The sequence below is a fragment of the Cinclus cinclus genome, chromosome 15, assembly GCF_963662255.1.
Source record: "Cinclus cinclus chromosome 15, bCinCin1.1, whole genome shotgun sequence".
NCBI classification, from domain to species: domain Eukaryota; kingdom Metazoa; phylum Chordata; class Aves; order Passeriformes; family Cinclidae; genus Cinclus; species Cinclus cinclus.
This window is the reverse complement of record NC_085060.1, coordinates 14,673,101-14,684,207: the sequence shown is the minus strand read 5'-3', so window position 1 is coordinate 14,684,207 and position 11,107 is coordinate 14,673,101. Positions and strand designations below refer to the sequence as shown.

The window sequence follows — 11,107 nt, the reverse complement described above, 5'->3', positions numbered from 1 at the left end:
CATTTTAATGACAAGTGTTCTTGCAGGGTCAGAGTTCTCAGCAGTGCTGTATCACACCTGGATTTGCTTGTTCTGATGTTTTAGCCCCTGAATTCCTATTTAACATTTGCTGCCTCTTGCGTCTCATGCATGACTGACACTGGGAATGACTAAGGGAACAGATCAATTATTGTTATTAAAATTGATCCTCATCGCTCTTGATGCCACAGTTCACAAGCCAGAGCTCGTGAGCTCATTTGGCTTGGGCATGTAACCATTACATATGGTGAGAATCTCACTGAGCAGAGTAAAATCATCACTACGTCAAAATTAAAGGATTTGATCATCACAAGAATAAAAATCAAGCTGTGTGTTTGTTTCTTTATAGCTAATGGTAAAGTCATATTTAGGTCTGGATGCATTTCAAAACTGACATTTTATAGTAGAGCCATTGTTTGGGAGGTTTATGCAATATGGGATCTCAGGTGAAATAAGATGAAACTTTTGTTCCCTCTTGCAAAACATGAAAGGTATTCCTGTGGGCTTGGCTGAAAGGCATCAAGGAAATTTTTGTAACACTGCACTGTAAAGCTCATTATATTTAACAAATCCTGGGTTGGTCAATTCCTGCATGTGAAAACACACAGGAAAGGGAAAAAAGAGATGGAAAACAATATGATGGAGGCAGAATAAAAGAAACAGAAAGACTGAGCTGAAACACCACAGAGAGAAGGAAAATTTTATGTACTGAATGTTTTCCACCTCATCACCTCCTTCCTGCTCTAAACATCATCACCACCTGTAAGTGCACTCATTAAACTGGCAAATCCATACACCTCCATCATGCCTGGAAATTGAATTCTGTTGAGTTTTCAGCACTTTTATTTAATAATTCTGATTTTTTTTTTTCGTATTTCCAGCTCACTTCTTTCCTAGCTCATCTTCTTGTGCAGCTCAGTTTGTCAGTTTTATTTCTCCAAAGCGCCAGGGAGGGAGAAACCTATCATTCACAACTCAATAAAATTTAAGGAAAAATAAATATTTGCTGCATCCAAGATGAGACGGAGGATGTGTAGGAGGGGAGGAGGCAGGAGGTAGACTTGAAATTGCTGCTTTTGGAAGAGATTTGAGAGTTGAGAGTTGCTACCTCAGTGCAAAATGGCTGGGGCTCTAAAATGGATTTATCAAGAATTGAAATGAAAAATGGAGGAGGGAACTGTTCAGAAATCGTGTCTGTGCAAGGTGATTTCAGTCTAATGAGCAGTACTGGACACAACCATGATTGTTTGAAGGTAAACCAATTTATTTACAATTTTATTGGCTGGAAAAAGCCTCCAAGTGCACCTTTCAAAACCTGGGATACGGCAAACTTCTCCTCATTTTAGACGCAGAAGGTCTCTACCAAGAGTTCAGAGATTAATCAACAGCTTTATTCCCTTCTAACCACTGATGACTCAGATGTCAAAGAACTCCAATGTCAAAGTTATTCTTTTTCTCCTAGGTGAGAGAGGCTGGAGGGTCTAGGCACTGAGCTCCTGTGAGCAAAGCCTCACTCTGCAACCAAAGCGCACCTCAGGAGGGACTCTCCTACACCTCCAGAATGTTATTGTAATGAAAAGATTTCTAAATTATTAAATTACACAGGTTTTATTGCAATCCATGCCAACATCTTGGTATGTCTCTACACCTGCACGCACAGTAGGTAACATATTTAATTCAGGTTGCTGAAGATAATTGCTTGGTAATGTGTTTCTTCCAAATCTAGAGTATTTTATTGATGAAAATTCAGTGATGATTGTCAGGAAAAAAACCCCAAAACAATAAAATGTATTTCTTTTTTAACTCGGGCTGCTTTTTCAGGTATATCACCAGGATATTTCCTCAGCAGTCAAAAGGAAAGAGAGATTTCATTTGGAATTTGTGAGCTAATGTCCTGAGCCGCTCTGAGGAAGCTGCAGCCCAGTGTGCTCCCTCCTGTATCACCTGTGTGACACTGATTGATGCTTCTCCAGGTTTAATTGGGGTAGAACATTACATGCTCCTGTTTCTGAACAGGTTTTGCTGCTTTGTTCTCTAACATTGTTGTGGGTAATTAGGTCAGGTTCACTTCTCTTTGACAGCACTGAAATGAATCATTTTTTTCAGAATAGATGATCACTTTAATACTTCCTATCTAATATCACCGCCACCTCCAAATTGTGTCCTAATGAGAAAGTTCCAGGAATATTAGAGAAAAAAAGAGGTGGATATTCAATGATCTAGTGTCTGCTTCTGACCCTGGAAAACCTTATTAATTTAAAGAACTATTACTCATGAGAATTATTGTGCAAGCTTCCAGGAAGCTGAACACAGGATGGTTGTCCAAGCAGGAACAGACTGTTTTAAACAGAGAACTATTAAATATGTTAAATCTCTCCTACAGCCCTCCCAAGAATAGACTTAAAACCATAGATAATAACACTTCTGTGAGCTGGTGATACTGAGAATTATCAGATCCAGAAAATCTCATCTTTTCCCATCTCCTGGATAAAAAGGTCCTTCCTGCAGACCTCTCCTATTACGTAAACACATGGAGTCTGTCACTGCTGTGGTGTCACCAGTTCAGTTTCAAAGCTTTCACAGCCAGGACTCAGTGATCTTTATAAATTCAGACTCCTGAGACACCAGCAGCAATAGTTACTGGCTTTGCTCAAGTGTCTTCTGCCACACTCTTTGCAGTTCATTTGCCATGAGCGTTATTACCATATCCACAACTCCTACAAGCATTTCACCTGTGAAGAACTGCCAGCTCAGATGCATCACTCCTCTGGCAGGTTTTGTCTGAGATACCTCAGCAGAAAATCTTGTTAAATATAGATCCTGGTGGGGGAGACGCTGGACATGCTCCAGCCCACAACCCCCCAAGCCCTGGGCTCATCCGCAGTGTAGGCAGCAGGAGAGGGAGAGGATTCTGCCCTGCAGAGCTGCCTCCAGCCATGGGACCCAGAAGGATGTGGAGCTGCTGGAGCCAGTCCAGAGGAGACAACAATTGATTAGAGGGGATGGGGCAGCTCTGCTCTGGAGAAAAACTGGGAGAGCTGGGGGTGTCCACTGTGGAGAAGCTTTGGGGTGACTTAATTGTGGCATTCAGTACCTGAAGGAGCTGATGAGAAGGATAAAGAGAACAGTGTTTATTTACAAGGGCTTGGAGAGTCAGGACAGCTGGGGGATGGAATCAAACTGAAGGAGAGATATCCAAAGGCAGGGACATGAAGATGGTGAAGTGCCTTGAGGAGCAGCTGAGGACACTTGGTGTGTTCAGCTGGAGGAGACTGAGGGGAAACAGCACAGTTACAGCTCCCTGGTAAGGGAAAGCAGAGGGGCAGGCACTGCTCTCTGTGGTGACAGGGACAGGATCCTGCTCCAGGGTCAGGCTGGATTTGAGGAATGGGCTCTTCCCCCAGAGGGTGTCGGTCCCTGCCCAGGCTCCCAGGGAATGGGCACGGCCTCAAGGCTGCCAGAGCTCCAGGAGGGTTTGGACAACACTGCCAGGGATGCACAGGGTGGGACTGCTGGGGTGTCTGTGCAGGGCCAGGAGCTGGACTGATGGTCCTGTGTGTCCCTTCCAGCTCAGGACGTTCTGTGATTAAGATATTAGGAGAAAATTCTTCCCTGTGAGGATGGTGAGGCCCTGGAATAGATTTCGCAGAGAACCTGTGGCTCCCCCATCCCGGGAAGGGTCCAAAAGCCAAGCTGGCCGGGATCAAGAGCACCCCAACCTCTGCCCGTGTCCCCGGCCATAGCACGGCAGGCCCAGCATGAGCTGAAGGATTTTGGACAGCCCAAAGCCGCAGGCGCGGCCCCGCCCCGGCTCGTCACGGGGCCGGAACCCGGAGCCGCCGGAGCCGCCGCAGCCGCCCCGGGCCCAGCGCTGCCCCAGCCCGGTCCGGAGCCGCGCCGCTCCCCCCGGGGCCGCCAGCATGTCCAACATGGAGAGTATCCTCGGGCCGGGAGCCGCCGGGGCCGGGCCGGGCCGGGCCGGGCCGGGCCGGGCCGGGCCGGGGGAGGTGGTGGTGGCGGCGGTGGTGGTGAGTGAGTGAGTGAGGCCTCCCCGCCGGGAGGAGCCCCCGGAGCGCGGGGGAAGGAGGAGGTGAATCCGAATCCCCCTTCATGGCGATGGTCGCGGGGGCAACAGCAGGGGCAGGGAGAGGGCTGGGTGTGACACCGGCAAGGGCTGAGATCGCTCAACCTCGGAATTCTCTTCTAAAGATGAGAGAACAGAGAAGAGATCTCTTGTTCCATACCAGTATCTCCAGGGGGTGTCAGAGGATGGTGCCAGGCCCTGCTCAGTGGTGCCCAGCACTAGGATGAGAAGCAGTGACCGTATAAGCTAAAAATCGAGGAGTTCCACCTCAGCACGAGGAAGAACTTTCCGTGGAGGGGGCAGAGGACTGGAACAGCTGCCGTGGGGGCTGTGGATGGTTTCTCCCTCTCTGGGGAAATCCCAAACCCACCTGGACACGTTCCTGAGTTACCTGTTCCAGGTGACCCTGCCAGGGCGGAGGAGTTGGACTGGGTGATCTCCAGAGGTCCCTTCTAACCTCACTTATTCTGTGATTCTGTGGTTTCACTGCCCTGAAGGGACAAGGAAGTGAGTGGGAAGTTTTGGTGTCTCTTCCCAAGGTGTGATCAGGCAGCCTGGGCTGGGAGTGAGGAGAAGGAGGCAGGGCTGTGGTGGATGGAGGGACAGCCCAGTTCCTGAGGCAGAAATCACAATTTCTGCTAAAAATAGTACAAATTGTGCAGCAGCGACAGTGTTCCTGTGTATAGACTGGAGTGATGTCAGCAGGGCTGTCCCCCAAACAGCCACCACATCAGCTGTGCTTCCTGCTCTTGGAAAGAATTTATACACAAGAGCCCTGTGTGGACTAACTGCAACTTTCTTGATGTATAAAACCATCTTAAGGCACAGGGGCAGAAAGCTCTTAGAGATTCCAGAGGTCTCAGTGTGGTTGGAATGTGCAGGCAGTGCCACCATTGCCGGTTGTTCTGGTAGGGACTGACAGGATTGTTGGAGCAGCTGACTGTGAGTCACAAATAGGTGGAAGCTGGGTTCCACTTGGGTTGTGGCATGAAGGGAGGAGCAGGAATGTACTCCTCAGGGATTGGTGAGCTGGTTTAATGTCAGGTAAATTCCCTAGCTGAGTAACTGAGGGAGTTATTTCCAAGTAAACTGCTCTGTTACTGGTATCTACATTAATAGATATCCTAAGTGCAAAGTCACGCATGTTACTTGTTTCTAGCCTGCCTGTGATGTTTACAGGATATCAAAAACATCCCTAATGTCTCCAGGTTGCTGTCAGAGTGAGAGGAATGGCTCAACTTTAAAGCAGAAAACAGCTCTGGAATAATTTATATACTTGAAATATTGAAGAAACCTCAAGTACTCGTAATGTTTAGCTTTGTGCTTCCACTTAATTGTTAATCATCTTAGTACCTGCTGCATCTTCCTCTTGGGAGTTCACAGGTGGCAGGAAAGAAACCTAAAAAGCCTTTTACTTATATATTGTTTGACAAAGACTGATATTATTTGGAAGCTTTCTTCAACAGTACTTTTAGAGAATGTTTTTTATTGTTATTTTTGCAGTACACATTCTGTTCTCTGTCAGCAATAGTTTAGTGCAGCCATTCAAATCACTCTAAAGGTTTGTCTTGTTTTCTTGGAGCTTTTATTTTAAGCAGTTGAACTTTTGTTTTTAAAGTTTCTCTTTCTGACTGAAGTACTCTGTACGTCTGACAAAAGTCAGATGGAGCTGTCGGGGAGCCCGGGATCACTCACATGACCCAGGGCTGGGAAGGAGCTGGATGAGCAATTTAAATCCAAGATCCTGCTGGGCTGTAGCTGGCCGTGGCCAGTTGAGCTGGTTTGCTGTTACACTGTTCATTTGTTGTGTTCCTCAGTGGCTTTGGGCTTTTTTTTTGGATGAGGGGATTTCCAGGCACGTCAGGAAACCACATCATTTCACTGAGAGTCACAGGCTTTGTGTCTGGGAGTGAAAGTAACCGGCAGAGAACCACTCTCAGTTCCTCTTGGAAGGTGTTTGGTGCTTGGATTTATCACTCTGAAATAGATTTGGTCCCTTAACTTGCACTGCAGAACACCTGTTTAATTTGAAGTTTGCTGCCAAGGAGCTCAACAGGAACTCCAAAAAATGCGACAAAGAAGAAAAGGCTGAGAAAGCTAAAATTAAGAAGGTAAGTCCAAACCAAGCTTTTAGATCTGTTGCTTGCCTATGAGTGCAGGAGGACATCTGGTGTTTTGTCATTTCCCTGGTGTGCATGCTAATAATCATGCGGTCAATGTTTGTGATTGAAAATATGTGACTATAAATATTCCTGTGCTTATTAATAAACATGAAGATAAATCCTTGTGCACCCTCGTGGATTGTTTGTGGCATTTACTTTCCTAGAGGATTGTCTTGTATGTGCTTTGGTAGAGACTGTTGTTCTCAGCGTTAAAACCACTTCACCTTTATCAGCTTGTATTAAAAGGGCTTCTGGAGAGGAACTTCAAAACAGCTTTTGAGTCCTTGAAGTAGTGAAGAGGGAGATTGGGTTGATTTGATGTATTTTTGCCCATAGGATCCAGCTGTAGCACCTGTGCCTGTGTTTGTGTCTTGAGACTGAAAATGTTTTCAGGAACAGAAATTAAGTTTCTGTAGCTCTTCAGAACTTCCTATTTGAAGTGCATTCCAGATGGCTTCCTTGGAAAGAAGTTAGGAGTTCTCATCTTGGAAATGTTTGGGATCTGTTGTGGGAGGAAGGAGCAATTTGTTTTCTTTTTTAATAGAAAAAGATAGAGCGGGTAATTATTTACTGCTTTCAAAGCCATAACACAGGAATCCTGTGTACAAGGGCGGGGATGGGTGAAAACTTTTCCTTTTGTCTCTCCCTCCTTGCCAAGGCCATTCAGAAGGGGAACATGGAAGTGGCGCGGATCCACGCGGAGAACGCCATCCGCCAGAAGAACCAGGCCATCAACTTCCTGCGCATGAGCGCCCGCGTGGACGCCGTGGCAGCCAGAGTCCAGACTGCTGTCACCATGGGCAAGGTGAGGCCCTCCCCATCCTGCAGGGGCAAGGAGGAGACCTCTCATCTTCTCTCGAGTGCCTTCATCCCGACTGGAATGAGCTGGGAGCTACCACTCTTGGTTTTAGAGGTAGCCGAGTGTAAATTGGGTGCTGGAACTCCTCTGGCAGTTGCTCTTTGGGTTATTTCACAAAGATGCTTCTCCCCTTGTAAATAAAGCCGTGAGGTGGGAGTTGTGATTCCAGAGATGTTTTTTAGCTCAGATAGTTGTTTGAGGTAAACCAATTTACTGCTCTTCACCTTGAAGGTTTATTGTGGACCAAATGTATCCCTTAACAGTGACAGCTCTCAAGTCTACAGAAGTGAATGCCATATAAAGCTCATTTTTAGTGAATTTTGCCTCAGAATGTGTATTTCAAGTGGCTGAGTTAATTTCTAGAGCTGGGAATAGTAGGACCTATTTAAAATGACATTCCAGATGGCAATAGAATGTTCCCTCCTATTTGATACTGTCAAAGCTCTGTGGACAGAGATGAGAGGTGGGTAAGAAATAACAGAATCCCACAATAATTTGGGTTGGAGGGGTCCTTACAGCCCATCCAGTGCTACCCCCTGCCATGGGCAGGGACACCTTCCACTATCTCAGGTTGTTCCAAACCCCATCCAGCCTGGCCTTGGACGCTTCCAGGGACTCAGGGGCAGCCACAGGTTCTCTAGACAACCTGTGCCAGGGTTTTACCACCCTCATAGGGAAGGCTTTGTTCCTAAACTGTTCATTTTTTCATTGTAATAATTTCCTTCCCCTTGTTTCAGGTAACGAAGTCGATGGCAGGGGTGGTGAAGTCTATGGATGCCACCTTGAAGAGCATGAACTTGGAAAAGGTAACTAGAGCTCTGTTTTCTTGGAGCTGACATCAAAAGCAGAAGGGACAACAGGCACTAGTTTTCAAAACGGAAATTCAATCAAGAGTTTTCCAGTTGAGATGCATTTTTTCTGTTACCTGAAGATAAGTGATTTGATTAATATTTTTCATAGATATCTGCACTAATGGACAAATTTGAGCATCAGTTTGAGACACTGGATGTTCAGACACAACAGATGGAAGACACAATGAGCAACACTACAACATTAACGACGCCACAGGTAAGAATAATAAAATCTATTTTAGCAAGGTGATCTTAAATTATGTGTCTAAACTGTTCATTAACAGCACTTGAAACACTCAGGTATATGTTTGGGGTTTTTTGTACAGATAAGTTGAATTCTGTGGAATTCAAAGTTCAATTAATGTCATTTTAACTGCTGAGCATCTCTGCTCCTTATTTTTGAGTTCATACCTTCTAGTGGTTAAGCAGAAAACTATTCTGTCAAGGCCATTTGTCTTCAAATCAGCTTTGTTAAAATAATTCCTGTTCTCTGAAAATCTAACCAGAGGTTGTCAGAAACTCCAAATACAACAATCTGTTTTGTTTTCCTTTAGAACCAAGTGGACATGCTCCTGCAGGAAATGGCAGATGAAGCAGGGTAGGTGAAATTTCTATTTCTTGAATAAGTCTTGGCTCCCACACCCTTTCCTGATTATATCTAAGGTCAAATACCACTGTTTAATAAGTCTGTCTCTTGGAAGCAGAGAAAACCCACAATTTTCCTTTTACCTCTGGACATGTCTGACTTGTCCTGGTAGTGAGTCAGAATTACTCACCAGCTTGTGTAACTCTGGAGTGTTTGGGGGTGCTGTCTCATTCCTCTGCTGTCAGTTACTGTGCTTCCCCCTCGATCCACCTGTGCCTGACTTGGTGTTTGCTCTGTTTTCTCCTCTTAGCCTTGATCTGAACATGGAACTACCTCAAGGACAGACAGGTTCTGTTGCTACAAGTGTGGCCTCAGCAGAGCAGGTAAATGTTGGATTTCAGTGAGGTCAATTTTTCCTGGAGAAATGGGATGTGAGAATTAATGTTTCACTCAGTCAAAACAAAATGCTAATTTCTGTTTCAGCTGTCCCAAGGAAACTGTGTGGTTAAAAGTCTTGCTATCAAAGTAATTTTAACAATGCATTTGTTGAATGTTAAAGGGAAGGAACCTTAAAACTCATCCAGTGCCACCCCTACCATGGGCAGGGACACCTTCCACTAGCCCAGGCTGCTCCAAGCCCTGTCCAGCCTGGCCTTGGACATTCCCAGGGATGGGGCAGCCACAGCTTCCCTGGGAACCTGTGTCAGAGCTTCCCCAGCCTCACAGGGAAGGATTTCAGCCCCCTTGTCCTGTCAAATATTCCACATTCTTTGCAAAAATTCTCTCCTTGATTTTGTGTTCTGAAACTCCTCCCTCATGACCATGCTTAAAGTCTGAAGCAAATCTTGTTAAGCCATGAGATAATTTCTCATCAGCTGGACATGAGATGGCAAAAGTTGCTTTTCCTGTTGCTGATGCTTGGTTTTCCCTTTTTGTTTCCCAACTGTGCAGGATGAGCTGTCACAGAGACTGGCCCGCCTACGTGATCAAGTCTAACTGAGCAGAGCTGCAGTTCTTTGGACCTGCTTCCAAATTCCCTGTCTGGAACTAACCCTGCACTGCACTCAAGGCGTAAAACAGTCCAGCTTAGGTGTTTGAATATTTGTAATATAGGGTACTTCACTCCCAGCTTGCTACTCTTTCTGAAATACATTAAGTGACCCAAAAATACCAGCTCTAATATCCTTTTCTCTACATTTTGAAGTCGATCTAATTTTGCAAGCTTTTTTCACAAATTCAAGTTGATGTTCTAAGTCAGCTACTAATGGTGGTGCATTGTAGTTCCAAGCAGAGTGTCAGTGAGATGTATTTTAAATTATGAAGTGATGTTTTTTAAAATTATGAGGACTTTTTATGGTTGGAGAGCTGATGTATCAGTTCACATGGTTGTTGTAGGTAATTTTCTTACAGAGCCAAACTCCTGGAACACGCAGGGATGGACAGCGTGGACCTCTTGAAAAATGCACTTGTTGAAACAAATAAGTGGACTTCGAGTTTTTTAGTTTTTAAAAGTTGTGATAAATGTGCTGAAATTAGCAGTTCAGTTCAAAAATGAGTTACCAAAAGCTGATTTCATATAACTGGGGACTTATATGGTGGCATCACTTTAGCACAGGAGGAATAAAATATATTTTTGGACTCTTTTGTCAGGTCTGTTGCTCTCTGCAGATACAATCCCATTGTTTGTTATATTCTGGTTGTATGGAGGAGCTAGTTTTAGCAATCCTTTTATATTTCTGCATAGTAAGAGACTCTGGCTGCTCTCCATAGCTTCAAACTCTTGTTGCAGTTTTAAAGTAAGAAATGGTTGTAGAAATTTGTAGCTGAGACCATTTGTGATGTGTTGTGATAAACAGTGACATTCAAATTCTCTTCCTGACTTTTTTGGACTTGTTTTTATGTTTTGTCTTTGTAGGAGTGAGGGAAGGTGTGGAACATCAGGCTTGGAATTGGTTCTTAATTGCCTGATGCTCAGGGCCCTTTGGGTTTTCCAGTGTTAGGGAATTGTTTAAGAAAAAAAAAATCACTTTTTTATTCAAGCAGGATTTTTTCAGAGAAAGTGTCAAAACAATGAAACATTTCAGAGCAGTTTCAGACATTATTTTGAATGTGTTACCCAACTGATGAGGGTTGAGCAGCATGTTATGTACTGAAATAATCAAGATTACTGTAAAAATCAAGTAAGGCAAATAAGATAGACAAAACAACCTGAAATGTTGTGGGATTCTCTCTCATACTGGCATCTGAACTAAAACTGTTTAAAATGTGATCTTTTCACTTGTTAGAAAGAAAATGGGTTTAAAAATAAATGTAAACACTTTGATTGTTCCTCCTGTAAACAGGAGAAGTTAGAAGGTGTTTAAAAACCATGTACTGACAGCTGTAGTCTGGCTTCGTTCCCTTCAAATGAGTAATAAAACATCCTAGCAAGGGACTTTTTCCTGCATTTTCTTCCCTGGCTGCTTCTGAACTTTGTAACCAAGGTCATGGTGTATCTATGCAACCCAGTTACTAGCTGGGGTGACTGTGTGTGTGCCTTTGCCTTGC

The 11,107-nt window shown here is 44.6% G+C and overlaps 1 protein-coding gene across 1 annotated transcript; it reads left to right on the top strand.

The window, feature by feature from the left end:
• The first annotated feature begins 3,849 nt into the window (after positions 1 to 3,849).
• On the top strand, positions 3,850 to 10,198 carry CHMP1B (charged multivesicular body protein 1B). The gene is made up of 8 exons (XM_062502744.1): positions 3,850 to 3,954; positions 6,116 to 6,213; positions 6,923 to 7,069; positions 7,861 to 7,929; positions 8,084 to 8,191; positions 8,529 to 8,572; positions 8,871 to 8,943; positions 9,512 to 10,198. The coding sequence occupies exons 1-8, from the start codon at positions 3,939 to 3,941 to the stop codon at positions 9,554 to 9,556; spliced, it is 600 nt and encodes a 199-aa protein (XP_062358728.1). The 5' UTR covers positions 3,850 to 3,938; the 3' UTR covers positions 9,557 to 10,198.
• Positions 10,199 to 11,107: the final 909 nt, after the last annotated feature.